The 22,061-nt window shown below is 48.3% G+C and overlaps 1 protein-coding gene across 2 annotated transcripts in view; it reads left to right on the top strand.

The window, feature by feature from the left end:
• Positions 1-21,846, top strand: part of LOC147633950 (guanine nucleotide-binding protein subunit gamma 2-like) — a 34,088-nt gene extending 12,242 nt beyond the window's left edge. Inside the window, exons 2-4 of one of the 2 annotated variants that reach the window (XM_086805025.1) lie at positions 18,176-18,228; positions 20,977-21,021; positions 21,473-21,846. In XM_086805025.1, the coding sequence (XP_086661151.1) occupies positions 18,176-18,228; positions 20,977-21,021; positions 21,473-21,560 (186 nt within the window). In that variant the 3' untranslated portion in view covers positions 21,561-21,846. The remainder of the gene's footprint in view (positions 1-18,175; positions 18,229-20,976; positions 21,022-21,472) is intronic. The other variant, XM_086805026.1, reaches the window with a different exon arrangement.
• Positions 21,847-22,061: the final 215 nt, after the last annotated feature.

A 22,061-nucleotide genomic window follows, 5' to 3' on the forward strand; every position in this document is an offset into this window, starting at 1 on the left:
GTTGCATTTGCATTCATCTAAATTCATCTCCACAGTTATTAAGTTAGTTAAGAAGAAAATACAGCCATAAGGCCTCATGAAGGGAGGCAGCAACTTCTAGAGAGAGGAAGAAGAGAGAGATGATGAGATGTCCACCCTAGGTGTCAGGCAGAGAGGGAAAGTAAGTTGGGGTCCAAGCTAGGATCGACACATGTCGCTGCAGATTCAGTTAGTGCATCAGACAAGTGCGATCTGCTCCTGCGAGCTCCGCCTCTCACCCCCCCGTCTACCTTCTTGCTGCTTCTCGCCGTCACGCGCCCCCCTCTCCCCCCCCCCGCCTGTCCCCCGCCTTCCCCTCCGCCTTTCTCCCCCGCCTCCTTCCTCGTTTCCTCCCCCGCCCTCTCTCCCCCCCGCCTTATCCTCCCCCGCCTCCTTCCCCGCCATCTCCCCCCCCCCCCCTCGCCTTTTCCTCCGCTTCGCGGCTCTTCCCCCCGCCTTCTCCCTCACCTCCGCCTCCGTCTCGCCCCTCCTCCCACCGCTAGCTCCCCCGCCTCAGCGCCCCCCTCCCTCCCCCCCCCCCCCCCCCCCCGCTGCGCCCCCGCTATCCTCTCTCCTTCCACCTCTCCGTTTCCTCGTAGGGCTGTGTCCCTCCCGTTGGTGACCCCGGTTTCTGGCCTTTCCCCTCTGGAGGACTCCATCGAAGCCGCTCCGACTACCCCTGCCGATTTCGGTCTCCGTCTGGAGTTCACAGATGCAGATCATCAGTTGTTTGTCTCCACAGTATCCGCTCTTGAGGCCTCCTCCTTGGTCTGCAAGATAGTGGGTAGCCGTCCGATGCGGAGAGAGCTTCGCGACCTTCTGCAAGGCAGCCTCGTTGGTGTGCCTGCCAAGATCGTCAGCATCGATTTTTTGGGACGTGGCTACTACCAGGTGGATTTCGAGTCCCCCCAGGCAGCTCAGACGGTGCTGGCTCGGAGCCCCATTGCCCTCCGCTCATCCCAGGCGTTCCTGGCGCGATGGACTCACGGTTTTGAACCCGCTTCTGACCCGCTAGCAGGCGCGACAGGTTTCCCCATCATTATCTGCTTTCCTGGACTCCGCAGGGAGTACTTGCCCCTCTTGTCATCCATTGGCAAGGCGTTCGGGCAGGTGGTGGAGACGCCTCAGACAGCGGCTTCAGTGATAGCTCGGGTAGCAGGACTCCCGGCCATTCGCGTTGTGGTTCCGTCACCGGAGTCCCTCCCGAAGACGATCCTCCTCCCTTGTCTTTCTGGAGGACATTTGATACAGCGCGTGGAGTATTCGGGCCTCCTCGGCCAGTGTTACATCTGTCGGGAGATGGGCCACCTCGCACGCGCCTGTCCCCGCAAGGGGGTTCATCCTTCACGCTCTGCTGCCTCTGGACCCCCTTCAGGAGGCTCGAGGGGTGGCCATCCACCTCAGAGACCGGACATCCCTGGCTCGTCTCAGCAGGCGCCATCATCTGACGAGCAGGCTCCGGCGGAGGATGCTGCACAGACCCAGGAGGCTGGTGGATGGCAGGAGGTTCGCCGACGGAAACGCCCGGCCCGTAGGGACCGTCGCAGACACCAGCAGGTAGCACAGGCTGACGGACAGGCTGGCGGACAGGCGACTCCGACTGGCGTCCAGGCACCTACCCGCACTTATGCTCGAGTCAGGGATAGGCGGCCAGCAGGTCCCACCCCGATGGACGAGGATTCAGTCTCAGTGCCCGTTGAGGCCGCCGGTGGAGCCCCCCACGCGGAGACCCCGCCCCCCCCCCTCCCCCCGCGGGGGGCCCCGCCCCCTCCATGGAGCAGATTCCTGAGGATCCCGGGCTGCACTCTGCGACCCCCGGCCCCTCTTCCCCTCGCTCGGAGAGCACTCCTTCCACCCCCTCCTCTCCCCCCCCAGCCCCCCCCCCTCCCGCCTCCCCCGGCGGCCCCCCCTGACACCTCTCCTCTGGCAGATGCCTCTCCATCCTCTCCTCGCTCTCCCCCCTCCTCTCCGCGAGCCACCATCCCTCCCTCGGCCTCTCCAGGATACTCCTCCAGACCACCCACTGCCCCGGGGCAGTGCAGCTGGGTAGGCCAGAGTTCAGTTCAGCGGCTGTTCCACCGCCACTCCGGGCCGGTGGAGATGGCGATCCTAGCTTCGCCCGCCACATAGTTCTCTCCACCAGCCTCCCCTGGGGGGCCCCCGCGAGTGATGGGGCTCCCAGTGGATTACGGTTTTTTCAGGTGTCTCCAGCTGGATGCTGGCCCGTTCGAGACACTGGTCGCGCCCTTGCGAGTTTGCGTGGTGTGCCATCCCTCTCGTTCTCCTTCAGTGGTGAGCAGCATGGTGGCCTTCTCCTTTCCTCTCAGTGTTGCCCCAGGCACAGCATGGGATTGCAACTCTGTAGAGGAAGTTTTACGTGATCAGATACTGGAGTTTTCTCACCACCTCAGTGACTTGGGGCTCACGGACCTATTGCAGACCCGATTACACTCAGCCCGCATGAGCTTGTTTGGTATAGGAGATTGGCGGGCGGATCCGGTCCACACCTCAGTTGAGGCGGTGCTACTGATTCTCCTCCACGCCGCCCCGAGGATGCAGCCTACCTTTAGATACATATATGCAGAGGATTGGTCTCACGCCTATGCTCTGGACAGGGCGAAGGTGGAGTGGGGCTGGACACAGAGACATGTCACCCTCTTTTTGGAGAGACTCCGCACCCGGACAGACAGTGACTATTCTCCCTCCAAGCCGGCGCCCAAGACTCACACAGTGGAGGGCAGCTCATCCGGGCCGGCTGAGAGGGGTGAGCCAGTGGCGGCTGCTTCACTTGCCATAGCTCATCCATGAGGATCCTCTCATGGAACATCCAGGGTCTTGGTGGACCTCGCTGCTACGTTGGTCGGGGCAGACTTTGCCAGGAGATCCAAAGGGCTCTCGTTGGAGGACCCATAGATATCCTTTTCATCCAGGAGCACCACCTTTCTGCCGGGCGTACCCGCACCTATGGGAAGATCTTGCCGGGCAGGAGTCACACTTTTTGGTCACCGGCATATGGCTCCCAGGGGAACCAGGGTGGAGTATGCATCTCAGTCAGCGAGCAGCTTCTATCCGAGGTTGTGGATTCTGGCACTCTGGTCCAGGGTCGAGCGCAGTGGATCATCCTTCGGGTTGGGGAAGACCGCATTGGCTTCCTCAACTTCTACGCCCCTAATGGGCGACCGGGAGAGCTAAGTTCTGGAGCACCATTAGGCAGTCCCTCCCCATGGCAGACCATTGGTGCCTAGGGGGGGGATTGCAACATGCTGGAGGATGCAGCGGACAGGATGGGGGGCAGCCAGGAGACCATTCATGGGCCGGAGCTCGCTGCCTGGGAGGAACTAGTGCTGCAGGTGAGAGGCCAAGATCCGTGGACTCTCTCGGAGTTTGGCAGGTTGCAGGGGAGTTTATCTTTCTCGCGCTCGGATAGACGGGCCACAGGAGTTAACCTTTCTCGCATCGACAGGTTTTACATTGATGAGTGGGCTTGCGATAGAGGTGGCTCTGTGGGTATACTTGCAGGCTCCTCGTTTTCAGACCACTTTCCAGTGCTTCTCCAGATCGAGGACCCTACGAGAGGAGAACGAGGCCAGAGCGTCCGGATTCCAGATTGTCTCATAGAGGAGCCCGAGATTGCGACCAGAGTTGAGTAGGTCTGGCAGGAGCTTCAGTTCAAAAGAGGATCGGCAGCCAGCGATCTTGATAGGGGTTTGCAGGAGATCAGTAGGATGCTTAGACAGGCTGCCCTGGACCGTCTGGAGGATTTCAGAGAGCAGGAGAGGAGAATGAGGAGGAGTCTAGCTTCCCTTCAGAGACTTCAGGAGAGGGATCCTACGAGCCCTTGGATTTCAGAGCAGATGGAGTCAGCTCGCACAGAGATCAGATCCATCGAGGAGAGGAGGGTGGAGTTCCGATTCCATGCTTGGGCTTCTTTTTGGACACAGGCTCAGAGTGACTCGAGATTTCTTTGAGGCGACAGGGCCTCGCTACAGACGAGAGGGTCTCAGGCGTCTTCGGCAGGCTGATGGCCAGGTAGTGGTGGATCCCCCCAGGGTTCGGGCGATCGCCACAGGTTTTTACAGGGATCTGCTGCTGAGCCAGCAGATGACAGGGTGAGAGAGGCTCGGGAGGCAGTCTGGAGCTTCACGAGACCGGTTGTGCCGGCCCATTTGCAGCACTCCCTTCTCTCCCCCTTCTCGGATACGGAACTGGAGGAGGCTCTTCAGGCACTTCCTTGGGGCAAATGCCCAGGAGAGGACGGTCTCTCAGTGGCTTTCTTCCAGAGGTACTGGGGTCTCTTGCATAGGGGTTTCAGATTGGCATTCCAGGAGATCATGGAGTCGGGAGACATGCCGGACAGCATGGTAGAGGGGTTGATCCACTTGATCCCCAAAGAGGGAGGAGACAGACTGGAGATTAGACAGTGGAGACCGATCACCTTGCTAGGCACGGCCTACAAGGTCCTAGCTAAGGCGATCAGCAGGCGGCTTCAGCCTCACCTTCCGGACATCATCCACTCCATGCAGACTGGCTTCATCCAGGATAGGAGCATACTGGATAACATCTTCTCTTTCTGGGAGGCTACGGCTTTAGCTAGATTTCGGCAGGAGGATCTGGCAGTGCTCCTACTCGACTTCGAGAAGGCATATGATCGGGTGGACTGGGCCTTCTTGGAAGGCACTATGGAGAGGATGGGCTTCCCCCCTCAGTGGATCCGTGGGGTCTCTACACTCTACACATCGGCTCATAGCCAGGTGCTGATACAGGGCGTGCGCGGAGAGGTTCCAGCTCTCGCGCTCGGTGCGGCAGGGGTGCCCCTTGGCGCCCTTTCTTTTTCTTTTTGTGGCGGAGGCCAGGAGCACTTTCTTGACGGCACATGATACAGGTTTGCGGGGCCTCCAGCTCCCCATCCGCACCTCGGAGGAGCTCCTAGACTCGGAGTCTGCGGATGACACTGCTGTCTATCTCTAGGGAGGGGAGGAGAACCTCCGCCGCTTCGCCTCAGCCATGGACAGGTTTTGCAGAGCCTCGGGCGCTTTGATCAACTGGCACAAGTCGTGTGGGTTGTGGGTCAGTTCTGTGCCGCCCCCGACTTGGAGGCCAGTTGAGGGGTTTCAGTGGCTGCCCCCCGGCACTACAGTGCGCTATTTGGGATGCTATGTGGGCATCGACATATCTCCGGAGCAGCAGATAGCCCCCCTTCTTCTGAGCATTCGGAAGAAGCTTCTGCATTGGAGTACTGCTTCTTTATCTCTTGCTGGCCGAATGGTTGTGGCCAACCAGGTTCTGCTTGCTACCATGTGGTACATCACTTCTTGCTGGGCCTTCTCTCGGGCGTGCATTGGCCAGGTGCAGAGGCTCATCAGGAACTTTCTTTGGTCCGGTGGCGACGGGCGGCCCGCCAGGGCCAAGGTGGCATGGGCTGTGATCACTCAGCCGAGGGAGAGAGGCGGCCTGGGCATAGTTGATCCTATTTGTCAGAGCCGGGCTTTGCTTGGCAAGTTGGTGGTTCGTGGCCTCCTACCAGGCGTTGAGCCGTGGAAGGAGTTTCTTGTTTCCAGGATTCTCAGCCGCACTCCTTCTCTTAGCGGCCCCTGGACCCACAGCATCAGGTGGATCTTTACAGAGCAGCGATCCAGAGGAGTGGGCCTTGGTTTCGAGGAGCGTTTTGCAGCTAGCCTTCTGAGGGCCTGGGAGCATCTGAGACCGTCACTCTTCCAGATTCCCCCGGGCACCGATGAGGAGCGCTTGAGGCAGCCATTGATCTGGAACCCCTTGATCCGACTTCCCAGTGGTCATATGGTTGGATCGCGATCTCATGTGTCGTGGGGCCCGTTGAGCTCCGGCCCAGCCCAGTCCTTAGACGATTGGATATGTTTTCAGCAGCTGCCTCTAGAGGTTCAGGAGAGGAGACTCAGCGGGATGAGGGGCAGAGAGTTGATGAGGCAGGACATTGAAGTGGCCATCCCCCGGGAGTGGCGGACTCCAGTACAGGACCCTCCACCTCCACAGTGGATGGGCGTCTTTAGTCGGCATGAGATCCTTCTAGCGGTCTGCGGTTCAGCAGAGAGAGTCGCCCAATAGGGGAGGACTATTCTTGGAGATTATGGGCTTGGGACAGCAGGCCTCTTATTCGCCTTTAGTGGGATCCAGGCGAGTGGCTTTGGCGAGATCCCTACTCGGCCCCTACCAGCCCAGGCACCCCCTTTTTTCAGTACACAGCGAGGCTGGGGCGGCGGATCCAGAGGCACAGGATAGTGGGCACCCCGGCGGCGGCCGAGCATTGGCGGCGACAGGGGCTCTCCCCTGCCTTCCTTAGGGACTTCTGGTAGCGCCTTTGGGCCAGCTTCCGGCCCCGGAAGGTGACGCTTTTTCTCTGGCTTACAGGGCATAGAGGACTGGCTGTGGGGGCTTGGCTAGCTTTTGGCAGACACCCAGCGTCCTGCCTGCGGTGCGGCCACGCACAGGAGTCGCAGCGGCATGACGGCTTGGCACATATGGAGAGCCCGATGCAGGGAGGCCATAGACCGCTAGGCGCCTCCACCGGCGGAGGTCATACAGGCCCTCTGGGTGGACATCATTCACACCTTGAGAGGACACTAGGGGAAACTTCAGGGCGACTCGGATTGCATGAGAGATCGCCGCAAGGCGTTCCTCCGCACTTGGTAGCCTGGCCCTTTCCTCATCGTGAGGGGCGAGGATGTCACTTGGCACTACAGGCCTCCAGTTTGGCTCTTCTCACCTCCCGCATGTACTACTAGGTAGCCCCCCCCCAGAGAGCGGCCAGCCACGGGGGTGGAGCTCCGGTGTTCACTGTGTTTATTATCCCTCCTTGTGAGGTGAGCTTTGTAGCCTTATGGCGTTTTAACTAATAGAAGGATCGTTTTTCCCAAAAAAAAAAAGAAAAAGGATCGACACATGTCTGGTTGTTCTCTTTGAACAAAGGGGATAAGGTCTGGGTGGCAACATTGAGCTTTGCCCACGTCGGGACATCAGTGTGTGTGAACACAGGGCTTGTCATAATTTATAAATGAGGTTTGGTCGTCGAAAACTTAATAAAGTGTATATACACTCACTTATAAATTAATAGCGAATAATTCTCGAATTCCAAGAGGAACTTTCTGACCATTGTCTTTTCTCTTTTTCTCATAGGATGAAACTCAATTTGTTTTGGCTCTTCCATCCCTGGTGGATCCTTCAATACAGGCTCCTCTTGTACATGGTTTCCATAAACTATCATGGAAGGCATTATATATCCTCCAATGATCTGAAAGGTCCAACCGATGACATAATGGTTGATCTTCTTGGTAATCTGAAAGGTCCATATACCAGCATTCCCTGACTTTGGCAAACCAAAGATAAAATCCATAGCAATACTCTCCCATAGAACATTCCATGGGTGCAATAATCCGGCTGGTGTTTGTCGATCAAACTTGACCTTCTGACAAACCAAAAATTCTTGAATCATAAAGTTCAATGGCCTTTCTCATAGTAGGCCAATAGAAGTAGCTCTCCAAAGCTTGAAGTGTAGTCAAGGCGTCTCTATGAAATCCATATGGTAACCTATAGAAACCGCATGGCTCAAGGTCTCCGAGATAATGCATATGTTTCCTTGTCTTTGACATTCATGGGCCACAACATGGCTTGCTTGGTTCAAGACTGCTCCAATGCAATCTCATCATGTTTAACCATAAAAAGGTCTAGAATAACCAACATTGGTTCTTTGGTAGCATAGAATTTTAATGCTTCAAAGCCTAAAGGATTCTTTTTCAGCTTTGGCCCACTGAAATCCAACGGCCTTCTTTGTCAAATCATGCAGTGGACTTGCTACCACGGCAAACCACTTGATGAACTTCTTGTACTAAGAGCATAAGCCAAGGAAACTTCGAATTGTATGCACACTAGTTAACTCTGGCCATTTCATAATAGCCTTGACCCTTTCTGGGTCCATCTTGACCCCTTCCGTGGACACTATATCGCCCAAGTAGTGAATCTTTGACAAAAATAACTCACTCTTCTTGCCATTCGCATACAACTTGTGCTTCCGCAATTCTTGAAATACTATATCCAGGTGCTTTCGATACTCATCTTCATTCTTTGAATACACAATAATAGAAAGTGCTGCAAACTTTCTATGTGCTCGAAGTATTCTTTCCATCATTCGGTTGAAAGTAGCGTGGGCATTGGTAAGACAAAAAAGGCATCACCAAATACTCATAGAGTCCAAAGGTAGTCTTGAATGCAGTCTTGTGAATGTCCTTTGGAATAATCCTGACTTGATGGTAACCACTCTTCAAGTCAATCCTGACTTGATGGTAACCACTCTTCAAGTCAATCCTGCTAAAGATGGTGGCTCCATCTAATCTCTCTAGGATGTCAAGAAATAAAGAGAGAGGGGAGAGAGAGAAGGGAATAGGGATCCTGCACAGTACACCACAATGGGAACACGCCCCGCTTCCTTTAAGGAATTTATTCAGGAACAATCCACGGGCACGCTGGCCAAGACCAATACAATCAATGAATACAAAACAAACAACTATGCCGATACATGATATCCAAGTCGAGGTCGATGTCGAGGCACACGATCTTTGATGCCGAGCACACCATGGGAATGACCCACAAGTATCTCTCACCGGGCTAGTACCAAATCTAATATCCAAATCCAAATCCAATAAATCCAAGTCCAGATATAAGTCCAGATCCAAATTCAAGTTCAGATCCAAATCCAAATCCAAATCCAAGTCCATATCCAAATCCAAGTTCAGATCCAAGTCCAAATCAAAGTTTAGATCCAAATCCAAGACCAAGTTCCATGTTCATGTCCAAGCTATATGTCCAAGTTCCATGTTCAAGTCCCAAGTTCCATGTTCAAGTTCCAGCCCAAATTCCATGTTCAAGCTCTCCATGTCCAAGCTCCATGTTCAAGTTCAAGCTTACATGTCCAAGCTCTATACCCATGGTCTATGTCCAAGTTGCAATCCAAGTTCTAGATCCAAGTCTAGTTCCAAATCCAAATAATCCCTAGGCTTGTAGACAAAGTCCAACGGTGGTACGTGTAGATGACAAAAGTTTCTTGTTTTCAACTGGAGAGCTTGTTGCCCAAAGAGAGAAAGGAGGCAATCCATAAAAAGGCTCCACTGAAAGTTGGTGCTTGCCAAAGGTCGATGAAGACAATGCCTCAAGTAGTGGTAAGGGCTAGGTGGTAGGCGGCGATTCGGGCACAACAGCTCCGGTCGGTGGTACCAAGCCAGTTGTTGGTCGTATAGCAGCTAATGGTGCTAGAATAGTACTGGCAATACAGCTGGGTGATGCAGCCTCAATAGCTGGAGTCAAAGAGTGACGTACAAGTGGCAAATAGCAAGTACAGATGCAAGAAGTGCTAGCGACAATGGTTGCCTGGCTGATGTAGGCTGGTGGAGCTAGCGTTGCTGTGCTGCTGCGGTGCTGGTTGCTGGCAGCATTGGCTTAGCAAAAGCAGGTGGAGCAGTTCAGCGTAGAGTGGCACAAGGCGGAAATAGGTAAGAGGCGATTCTTGGCATGATGTCAATCTGACGATGTTCCGGTCTCTTTGGAGGTAGCTCTCTTGGAAGAGTATTTGCAAAACAATCTTCATACATTCGAGCCCTTTTTTGGTCATGTTCATTTGACATTCTTAGCTCTCCAATCTAGGAATTCTTCATCTTGGAGAAATTGTCTAAACTGCTGGTGCTCTGCCGATGCCATGGCCGTGGTCTCATGAGAAATAGATCAACGGCCTTGGTTCGCATCTAGAAGTTCTGTATTGGCCTCATAGTTGTTCCCTTCATGAGGCCCTTGGTCTCCCTCTGCTCTCAACATGGCTCTATCACCCCAAGAAAGTTTCTTCAAGAGAAATCTTGCTCTGATACCACTGTAAGCCCAACGCAGTGTGTAAGAGACAAAGATATAGAGAGAGAAGGGAATAGGGGTCTTGCACAAGACATCACATTGAGCAAGGAATAGGCCCCGCCTCCTTTCAGGAATTTATTCAGGAACAATCCACGGGCACTGTAATGCACACTCTATCAATAGCGGACCAAAAAGCACATGACCGCCCACAATATATCACACTCTAGCTCGCCAATCGGCCTGCCCCTAGCGTGCACATCTATAAAAATCCCGAGATCTCTTCGAGAAGGAAACTTGCAAAACAACCATGAAAAGCAAGACAAAGCAACAAACCCTAACCTTAGAAGGCAAAGCAGAAGAAACATATCTGGGTGCAGGCATACTCGCCACCCAACCATGACAGCTGTGAGCGAGGCTCACAATCTTGGCCGTCCCCACTGAGCCACAAGCTAGAGCGTCAAGCTCTCATGAGTGCTCTGCCATCGTCCTCATCCGGTGTACTCTACCACCTGGGATTGTCCTCCAAGGACATCGGCCTCTTGCGCGATGGTGCTCCTGCTCCACGCGCGATGGTGCTCTTGTGCTCCATCCGTTGGTGTGTGCCCAACTAGTACCCCTCCCCCTAATAACTAGGGAATGAAAGCCCAAAAAGCACACGCTATCAATAGCGGACCAAAAAGCACATGACCGCCCACAATATATCACACTTTAGCTCGCCAATCTGCCTGTCCCTAGCGTGCACATGACATACTCCCCTTCCTCAAAAGAGCTCTCTTGAGTTCAAGAGAAAGAACTCAAAGAGAAGTTGTCACACTAGCAACACTAGAGAAACACCCTCTATTGGTCGAAACCAATAGTCTCAAGGACAATCCAACTAAGACATCGACCTGTTCAAGTAACATGATATGAGCATCAATTCCTAGTCACAAAAGCTGAATCCAGAGCAAATGGATCATCTGGGTAACTCGAAGCTGACAATGCTACTAGTACCAGGTAAGCAACCACTGTCCTAAAGAATTATCCCGAGACCAAAAGTATCTTCCATTTGACTACCATGCTTTCATCTTGATGTCCTCTATAAATCTGGTTTGGAAAAAAAAGCACAAAACTGAGAAAATCCAGAACCTACTACTGAAGCCTGAGCCAAGTGGAACACAACAGTAGTCTCTTCCCAAACAAGAGAAGAACCGATCTTCTAGAAAAGATCATCAATTTGTACTTCGTCACCTCGGAAGTCTAACTTCCCAAACAAACCTTGGAAAGTCTTGGACATGAAAGGAACAACTGTTCCAACAGACTGGTTGATGCAAGCTAGCATCTATCATAACTGTCTGTATCAAAAGTAAAGTATCTATCCCTCAAAAATGTTTGAGATAGTCTTGTGTTTGTAGGTGCAGAGTCTGAATGAAGCCTTGACAAGCTGGCGTAGCCTCGTAACATGCGATGGATCATGGCGTCCCATACCACCATGATACACCCCATACCCGTGCTACGATTACTACAAAACACTAGTTTGTGGATCTGTTGCGATCTATCAAAAACAATAAATGCCAATGGCTGACCATGTGCCACAAACTGAAACAAGTTCTCGAAAGAAAGAACTCCAAACGAGACCAGTGGTCATAACTGGGTCTAGGGATTAGACAACATCTGTGTACACAAAGAAGAACAGCCTTGACCAGCATCACAGTCAAAGTATCTGTCAAAATCTCGAGATCTCTCCGAGAAGGAAACTTGCAAAACAGCCATGAAAAGCAAGACAAAGCAACAAACCCTAACCCTAGAAGGCAAAGCAGAAGAAACATATCTGGGTGCAGGCATACTCATCACCCAACCATGATAGCGGTGAGCGAGGCTCACAATCTTGGCCGTCCTCACCGAGCCACAAGCTAGAGCGTCAAGCTCTCATGAGTGCTCTGCCATCGTCCTCATCTGGTGTACTCTCCACCCGTGCACACTAGGGGCATGCAAATTGGTGAGCTAGAGTGTGATATATTGTGGGCGATCATGTGCTCCATCCGTCGGTGTATGCCCAACTGGTACCCCTCCCCCCAATAAATAGGGAACGAAGGCCCAAAAAGCACACGCTATCAATAGCGGACCAAAAAGCACATGACCGTCCACAATATATCACACTCTAGCTCGCCAATCTGCCTGTCCCTAGCGTGCACATGACAGGCACGGTGGCCAGGATCAATACAATCAATGAATACAAAACAAACAGATATGCCGATGTAGGATATCCAAGTCGATGCCAATGTCTAGGCACAAGATCTCTGATGCCGAGCACACCACGAGGATGACCTACAAGTATCTCTCACTGGGCTAGTACCAAATCCAATATCCAAATCCAAATCCATATCCAAGTCCACATTCAAGTCCAAGTCCAAGTCCAAATCCAAGTCTAGATCCAAATCCAAGTCGAAGTCAAAGTCGAAGTCCAAGAATCACTCGCTCATCCCATGAGTAATCTCCACAACTCCTAGAGCCTTGTTGATGACGGAAACCATGGAAAGTCCTTTCTGGCAAGAAAACTAATATAAAACCAGTTTTAATGGTTTTCGGGTGATAAAAACCTCCAAAAAGCAGTTTTTAGGGTTTTTGGAGTAGTTTTAGGGTTTTTAAAATTTTCACTCCGTACATCTCTGCACATGTCTGTACAGCTCGATACACGTGTCCGTATCATTCATGCATATGCCCATACAGTCTAGGGCTGACCGTACATCTGAAAAACAAGTTGGAGGTGTTGATGGCGAAGAAGAAGCTTTTCATGATCATAATGATGCCCATTTTAGTAAGATAGATTAAAGGTCTGGATATTATCAAGTAAGAATTAGAACTGAAGATGTGCCAAAAACAACATTTAGGACATCTATTCGACACTACGAGTTTTTAATTATGCCTTTTGGTCTAACTAATGCACTCGCTACTTTTATGACCATGATGAACACTATATTTCATCCTTATTTAGGAAAATCTATGGTGGTTTTTATTGATGATATACTAGTCTTTAGTCTCTTCAGGGCCTTGCTCTTTGGCCTTGGAGCTGCTTTTTGGAAAAGTGGCTTTTAGCTTTTTGATCCGGCTCAGTCTCCTCTGTCCAATGGTGACCTTGGCTCGCAGTCAACTAAGTTTGACTTTTGTCTTTCCTTGTTTTGACCAAAATTGGTGCTTTTTTCATGAGCCAAGTTCAAGATCCCTGTTCCAATACTTTCATCGGTCTGTCCATGTGTCCAGGCATGAGTTCTATCATGTGAAAAAGAGCTAGGAGAGCCAAATAGTTACATCACCATAACCTTTGTCTCGTAGACGACAATTGAGAAGCATAAAGTCTTGCAAACTGATATACTACTCCTTGCAACATACATTGCAATCTATCTCCCATGAGGATCATTGAATTCAAGCACTGGCTGCAACTCATGCCTTACAAGGAAAGCAACCCTAGAATAACTACTTGTTCTTGCATGAAATATATCATAACCAGCAAAGTGCCCAGACTGGCCAACAAACTCATGCTGATTATGTTCTTGGATACACAACACATCATGCTTCATTCTATTTACATAGTGCCAAAAGCGCCTCCATTTATTTGGATCATAGAAAGGGTTGTATACTCTTATCATTCTCTATGTGGACGGCTTGATCATATTAGGCAGCCATACAACACACATTGCTCAGACAAAGGTTGCCCTCAGTAAGGAATTTGAGATGATAAATCTCAGGTTACTTCACTTCTTTCTTGGATTGGAGATTTTTCAGTGCTCAAATGGCATATTCATTTCGTAGTAGCGGTATGTTACAGAGTTGTTAAAGGCTTTCAAGATGATAGATTGTAAGCCCATCACTTTTCCCATGGATCTTGGCATCAAACTCTCCTCTTCTGGACCCAATCCAATGGCAGGTACACTTCATGACAGGAAATTGGTTGGTTCCTTGATTCGGTTGCTCAACACACGGCTTGATTGTGCATTTGTGGTGGGAACTCTTAGTGCTTTCATGCAGGCACCTTTAGACGTTCATTGGCAGAGGCAATAGTTTGCGTGTTGTGGTACTTGCAAGGTACCAAAGATTTTGGTATTTTCAATGGAGAGGGGGTCAATTTACGTGGCTGGAGCGACTCTGACTGGGTTGGAGATGCGGATACTTGATGGTCTACGACAAGTATTGCTTTACTCTTGGATCTGGAGCAATTTCATGGACGAGTAAAAAGCAGCCTACGATGGCGCTTTCATTGACTGAGGCGGAGTATCGAGTAGTCTGTTTGGCTGCTTGTGAGGTGATTTGGTTGTGGCGGCTACTTGAGGAGATCGGTTTTTGACAATAGCCGCCTACCCTTATCTCATGCAACAACCAGAGTTGCTTGGCTATTGCTAAGAATTCGGTATTTCATGCATATAGAGATCCAGTACCACTTTGTGTGGGAGCGGATCAATTTGTTACATATTTTCCATTGACTAAGAATTCAGATACTCAAGACATAGTCCACTTGGCGGCACCACATCTCACTGGGGAGTGGTGAGGCAGCAATATCTAGCCACAAGGGCACCAAATTATGTATGGGGCACTTTTGGGTCTCCCTGCAAAACCAAATTCCTCCCTCCCCAATACATGACCGATCTTGAGGATGAGTTTTACCAACTCTCCCAAAATGGATCACCTGTGCTGACATATTCCAACAAGGTCATTCACCATGGTCCATGGCACATCAGTTGGGGAAATCCAAGGACGGAAACTTGAAGCAATTCCTTACGGGCTTGGATACCAACATCAGGTTCACCGTGCGGAATTTCGAGCCTCGATCTTGTGATCAGGCTTTGACTCTAGCTCAGAACAGGAGATGATGTTGAACGGAGGCAAGCCCAAAGAAAGCCAAGACAAGCCCCAAACCCCAGTAGCAACAATCATCATCCCACTAGGGTAAGGTAGCACAAAACAGCAAAGACAATAAGGACAATAAGGACAATAAGAACAACTCTCAAAGCAACTCACGTGGTAAGAAAAACGCCTAAGAAGACACCTAAGGAGAAGGCCAAGGAGGGCATTACTGGAGGCTATCTCCAGCCAGAAGAGCAAGGCGAAGAACCGATGTTTCTTGTGCCAGCAGTGGAGCTTGGCAAGGAGGACTCCACCAAGTGGCACGTTGAGAAAGCCACCAAGTCGTAGTTCTCTACTGGCCACCGCAAAATATGGGAAAAATAGGGGGTGCCCGAGCATGGTAAGGGCACCTATAGACACCAGAATAGCCACCAACAGGAGATGATATATGCTAACACCCCCTCTCAAATCTTGAGGGTGGCCCAAGGCCCAAAGAGCTGCCATGAATGCCAATAGATAACTGAGATAATCCTTTGGTGAATAAGTCTGGAGCGTTATCTTGGGTAGGACAATATTCAAGGATAAAGTTATACTTACTAAAGTTAGGTTGTGCACAGTTTACGGTGGTGGAGTTGGGGCCAAGTGCGAGTTTGGGAAGTGCCACTATCAGACTGGCACGACGTGTTTTTATATGCTCACGACATGCTGCAAATAGTCTTTTATGCAAGCGCTTCACGTGCGGCATGGAAGTTCTTATCTGCTGGTCGATGCTTGGTCATGCTGGCCCCTTTGTGGCTCTTGTGGAGAGACCACCTAAGGATGGCCCTAAGACCAAGCTTAAAGCCCCTTTCGCTCTTACATGCTTGTTATAGACTCCTACATGCTATGCTTTGCAAGTGGGTTAAGTGATACATATCGACACTTATGGCCCTAAGACCAAGCCTAAAGCCCCTTTCGCTCTTACATGCTTGTTATAGACTCCTACATGCTATGCTTTGCAAGTGGGTTAAGTGATACATATCGACACTTACGGCTTCAGATGTGAACCTACGTAGCTCGTGCGGGGTCACGGCACAAATGTTATAAATGTAGCACTAATGACGAGCGAGTATGTCACATAGCACCACAATGCATGGGTGCAAGTGACACGACTAGGGCATACAACACACAAACCTTCTTATCAGCTCCAAAGTCGGGACATGCTCTAGCACCATAGAGGGGTCTCGTCGGGTGGTGGACATTACCTCCATGTATACTATAGTAGAGGAGGACAACACATGATGAACACCACTAGTTACTCTCTAGTTACACGAGTCTCATTACTTATTGTACATCTAGGATCCGCATAGTTGGTGGGCCTATTTTATTTTGTCAATTTTGTTTCCATGTCATAGTTGTCACGGTACGAAAATACGATATTGTCCGATATAATACCGTACAGGAATTTTTGGTACGATATGAAATTTTTGGATACCGTACGATAAAATACGTTTAAAAAAAAAAAACACTTACAAACTATGGAGCTTCAAGCTTGAATGTGAGGGAAGGTTGGGGGGGGGGGGAGGAGTCTACAATGCTTGAGGAACTAGAACATGGAGATGTGTCTCTCCCAGTTGGATCTCCCAATTGTCTCCAAAAAAGAACCTGCATGGGTAATGCAATACCAAAGGTCTCCCAGTGTAGCATTTATGACTAAGGGACCGTCCTTGCACAAATACGAGGAGTGCATCTAGGGTGATAGGTTTAAGGATTCCTCTCTAGATCAAAATTGCCATGTCCAAATCTTCTCCCTCGTACATAACTTGAAGATCTGACTGTCTAGCCTACCTATACCAGGCATCTCCAAGTGATGTAGCAAGATTCTCTCATCCTACCAATCAAGTGTACACTACCAGTCTATCTTGCTAGATTTTTTAGGTCTCTCAGCAACCCCATATGGAATACTGAGTGGACACGAAAGTTGCGAAGTATTGCGGATCTTCGTTAAGCAGGATTTCTATATTTTTTTTAGCATTTGGAATATTTTTCTCAAGGGGGAGGGGGGGAATAAAATAAAATAAAAATAAAATCGTACCGCACAAAATTGCACGATATCATGTAGTACCGTACCGTACAAACTGTACGGTACGAATGGGTTCGTACCGGTACGAGAAACAACTATGTTCCATGTTTATGATCTTTAGTTTAAACTTTACACATAAAGCCTATGTATCAATTTTTTGTCTCATAGATCCACTGGGTCTTGTTGTTATGTTGAATGAGTGGTTCTGCTCCAATTTCCAAGGCAGATGCAAGTGTTCATAGGAGGAAAGAGGAAAGGAGAGAGAGCTTGAAATTTGGAGAAAAAGAATTATAGACCATATGAATGTGCTACAAATAACTGGCAACCATTTTAGCATTATTTCAACGAGGGCAAAGCTTTCACTTGTACCTTGGTCAAGGTTGTTAGAGGCGGGTATGGTATGCGCCTCGAAAGACTTGTATTTTTTAGAGACGTTAGAGGTGTGTTAGAGGCGTCTGTTTTTTTATATATATATATAGTGATAGATAGATATAACATATATAGTGAAAGTTGAGAGAGAGAGAGAGAGAGAGAGAGAGAGAGAGAGAGAGACTAGTGTGTATGTATGAGCCTTGAGGGAGGGAGAGAGAGGGTGTGTATGAGAGGGAGAGAGAGAGAGTGTGTGTGAAAGAAAGAAAGCTGTATTAAACGTCTGCAAAAAGGCCAAAATGACCTATGAGACGAAAATAGTCCATCATCATCATTTGGATACATCATCAAGATTCAAGGGTACAAAGTAAAATGAAATGAACCGGTAGAGTATAGAGAGAGCTCCAAAAGTGGATATAAAAAACATCATCATCCTAGTGTGTTTGAAGTTTGAACTTTGAACTTTGGGTCTTGAGAAAGGCTTAAGGGAGGGAGGGAGGGAGGGAGAGAATGAGGGAGAGAGAGAGTGTGTGTGTGAGAGGGGCTGCCTTGGGTCCTTAAAGCCCCCGTTTAAAGACACAAACTAGCAAAAAAAAAAAACCTTTTTTTTATTGGGTGGTTGGATGCCTCGATCAGGCAATCGTTTGCCTCGAACGCCTCTAAGCGTTAGAGGCGTGCCTCGTAACAACTATGACCTTGGTGATTTTATTTTGCTGGCAATTTTCACGATTCTACTCTTAAAGATCATGTCACAGCAGAATGGGTTGATTTTGCATTGATTAACATAGGATTAACAAATGCTTTACTTTCTTACATTTTTTAAAATGGACACAACAAAATTTTGATTCTACAACACGGGTTCCCTCTTTTTAGTCAAAGGCTCATTTGAAGATTTTTTCTCTACAAATTATGGAATGTTATGCCAAGCGTTTTCTTCATTGGACACTACTTTTTAAGCTATGATTTGTGTTATCCTAAAGAGACCTTGTATTCAGATTTATAAACTTTTTCTTATTTTTGAATTCAAAACTTGACTTTGCATTCCAGGAGGAGCTTCAAGTCGTAGAAGGATATCCGCATGCATCAAAAGTTTGCAAAGAGTAAGACTGCCCTCTTCAAATTGACACTATTGATGACAAATGCATATCCTCTAGGGAAAAAAAAGTTATTACATTTTCTGTAATTGCGTAATTTTCCTAAGATGCTTATGTGAAACATGAAATTCTGAGGACTAAGCTACTGGTTGAGATGCCTAGTGTGAGAGGATGAATGCCAAGGGAGTTGTCTTGGACATTCTTTTGAAAAATAAGAAGGTGAAAGGCTCAATGGGTTTTTCACCTTGAAATATTTAAGAGCCACATGTGAGACTGGGCAAGGGAGACTTGGTCAAAAGCATGGAGTATACTAGAAATAAAGAGCAAGGTGAAAGCTAGGAAAAGTTGTTGCATGGAGTATACTATTTATGGCTGAGTCTACCTTGCATCTCCGGAGGTTTGACAGAAACTTAGTACGAAGGCCTTTGTGTGACTATATACTCTTATGTGTGTGTGTGTGTGGAGAGTGTGTGAGAGCATATCTTGATACAGTGTTCTACACCCACTATTGGGCACTGATGATGTTAGTGGGGATGTTGCAGTATCTAGTCCATACTATGCATAATGGAGTTGATAGTTATATAGTGTTGTGGGTTGACTACCATGAGTATATAACATGCACGTTCCTAAAAGGTGAATTTGGGCATGTTCTTGGATTCATCTAGGTATATAATAGAAATAGAGAGCAAGGTGAAAGCTGGGAAAAGTTGTTGCTGGGAGGTGAACGAGGAAAAAGCGCTCCATGCATGAGAAGTCGCTCGTATTTTGCTTGAAGAAAGTGTACAAACAATCAGCTGAATTAGGGTTAAGCAGAGAAGATTGCAGAAGTAAATTACAGGTTCACCGGGAGCGTGGATCTCAGAGCTCTTAACTATTTATTCAATTAACCACCTAAATTACCACAAGACTAATCACACTTAAAACAAATCCAAAACTATCAACACAGCACTAGAATGTGCTAAGACCACCAGCATTGCACTTGGGGCCAAAGATGGACTCCTACCCTCTATGATATTTTATTACCAAAAGGAGTATTTATAATACAAGCTTGTGGGCGATCCTCAATGACCAAGTTGTCAAGTACAATGAGCAAATGAAAACAATGAAAGACAATATCCAAGACAATAATGTTTGCCAACGAAGACCTTCCCAATCTCTCCTCAAGAACCTCCTGGGTTAGCCAAAATGTCCAAATTTATGGTCTTTTACCCTAGCAAGCCTTGATAGAGATTTTTGGCATCTTCTTCCTTCTCTATGATGCTTGAACAAGGGTCTAACCAACCCCAGTTCTGCCCACAAGCCTGCACCCTTGAGACAAAGCCACTAGCTGATAGATCTCCAAAAAGTGGTAAAACAACCCCTGGCAGTGAGAGAACAGATCGATCAGTCAAGAGAGAGACCGGGGCAGCTCCAAATCAGTTTGTAGAGTTCTTGGCGAGCTCCAGGTCATACGACTCATGGGTGGCCTCAGCTTGTACAGCTCAGAAGAAGGCCCCAACCACTGATGATTAGAGAAATGAGTAGCCTTTTGCCAAAACAATGAGGAGATGGTCCACCGCTTTCCAAAATTATGGAGAACAGGGTTGTTTTCCCATTTCAATGATGAATGAAGGGTTGCCTTGTCAAAATGGTTGGAAGATGACGAGAGAGAGAGAGAGAGAGAGAGAGAGAGAGAAGAGTGATTTTTTTGTGTGTGTTTTTTGGGTGGGTTCAGCAAGAAAGAAAGGAGAGGGGTGGGGGATTGTTCCAGGACCTCCATCGAAAGACCATGTGGGAGTTCTGTGAAGAAAGGCCCTTCCACTTTATGTGGAGAGAGGATCCATATTCATGGAGTGTGTGAGATCCCTCAATATGGCATCAATAATATCACAGCATTGCATCAATAGTCTCCCCTAGGAAGTGTGACTCCCTCAATCACATCATAGCAGTTTAGCATTGCATCAATAGGCTCATCAAGGGGTGGTGACTCCCTCTTATCACATCCGATAATATGCTCTCTGAACATGCCACAGGAGAACTTATAATACGTTTCTGGCTTACTGATGGATCTTTTTTGGAAAAAAGGAAGTCTTGCATGCATGAACTAAACTGAAGCACCCCCACACATGCACAAAGCTCTGCCAAGAGACACTTCATTGCTCTGTGAAAGGCTAAATTACAGGATGCGCTGCAGTACATATGAGAAACGGATGCTGAGTGGCTAGGCGAAGGTGAAATTTAAATGCTTGAAATAGTGCCATGGAGTCCTTTTTTAGGCAGCCTCTTGGTCCCCTGTGCAGATTTGACTGCAGGTCGGCCAGGTTAGGGGTGTTGGCTGGTCAACTCTGGCTTTTGCATTGGAACACCCTATCAGTATGTTGGAGTGTTGTATACTTGGGTAACGGGTTTATGGAAGCTGCAATTCAGTCTGCTAGAATGTGCAGTGTGCTCTTGGACCAAATTCCTACTGGTCTGCCGGTGAGCCTTGGACAGGGCAATCCTTGCGGTCCAAGCCCCTACCCATGCAAAGGGTGGGGATTTATGTGTCAGCAGCCTTAGTCATGTCATACTGGACTGCCTTGTAAGCATGCTTGCTTTGACGGTAAAATGTAAGGTTGCTCTCTTGTAACTTGCAACAAAAAGTGTCACAAAAGGATGCTTCCACTTTGTTGTATCACAATTCATGAGTTCCAAAAGATTTACTTATTTATTGGTGGATGAAGTTATGGTTAATGATGATTTGTCATGCTTTTCTGATGACATATTCTCTTGCAGGTTAGTGCACTTTACAGAGACCTGTCCAGATCCTCTTCTGTTTTCGTAAGTTGAAAGCTCAGCCAAGTGATTCATCACACCATTTTTCTAAGTCAAGTTCTTCTTTGCATCTAGGAAGGAAGCTGAGAGGCATGTAAGAGGGCATTAAAGTGTTATGAGCCCTTTTGCGTTTTGATAGATTAGGTTGTCTCTGTCTTTGCTATGAACGTCCATCGTGTGTTACCCAAAGCATCTGTAAGTGTGCATTCAAAATGGTTTGTGTAGTATTTTAGGAACGTTATACATCTCCCCATGGGTGAGGGTTGGACGCAGGGGTCTTCCCCATCCATGAGGGATAGAGGGTGAGATCCCCCCTGATGGGCATCATGCGCATAAAGCCTGTCATTGGACATTCAAATTTTATTTCCTTAACATACTACTTAAACATGCAATTGTGCTAAACTATCGATTTATTGACATTTTTTTTGGGAATTAAACTGTCGTTAAAATGCTGTAGAAGTCAAGGACCAGGGAATTCACAGTGGAATCGATGGTTCCAACAGTCTGCTGAAGTTGGTGATGCCTTGTGCTGTTGGAAAATATGAAGAATGCCGGCCCCTTTGCAATCTCTCTTCTGGTGAAGCATCACATGTTACCTAACAGCTGTATTTTGATTTCGTGTGAAAATACTGTGGTCCAGCTCTTTGCCCTGAGCATGACATGGGAGCATAGCTACATCATCTTTCTCACAAATATGGCTGGTTTTTAAGAGAGACACAGCACGTATGTCTTGAAGAAGGCTTCAAAACTAGATAACCTGTGGCACTTCTAAAATCGCATCATGTATTTTACTATTTAATATGATTTCATAACGTGGAGCTTTAGGTACAAGGGCAAAGTGTCTGGGATAGGGCACGAAAATGTTGTTTTGCAAGAGTGAGTTTCTGTGAGTTTTTCAAGAATAAGAGTGTTTTTCTAAGGTTTCATTTTAGTAATGCTTGAAAAAGTCAATGAAATGATGACTATCTTTGCTCTTTCTATTTGCATGCATTCACCCATATTGTTTCTATTTAAGGTTTTACAATTTATTTCGTATGTAAGATTAA

Source organism: Cibotium barometz, chromosome 11 (assembly GCF_041138505.1).
Source record: "Cibotium barometz isolate CiBa-2024 chromosome 11, ASM4113850v1, whole genome shotgun sequence".
Taxonomy (NCBI): Eukaryota; Viridiplantae; Streptophyta; class Polypodiopsida; order Cyatheales; family Cibotiaceae; genus Cibotium; species Cibotium barometz.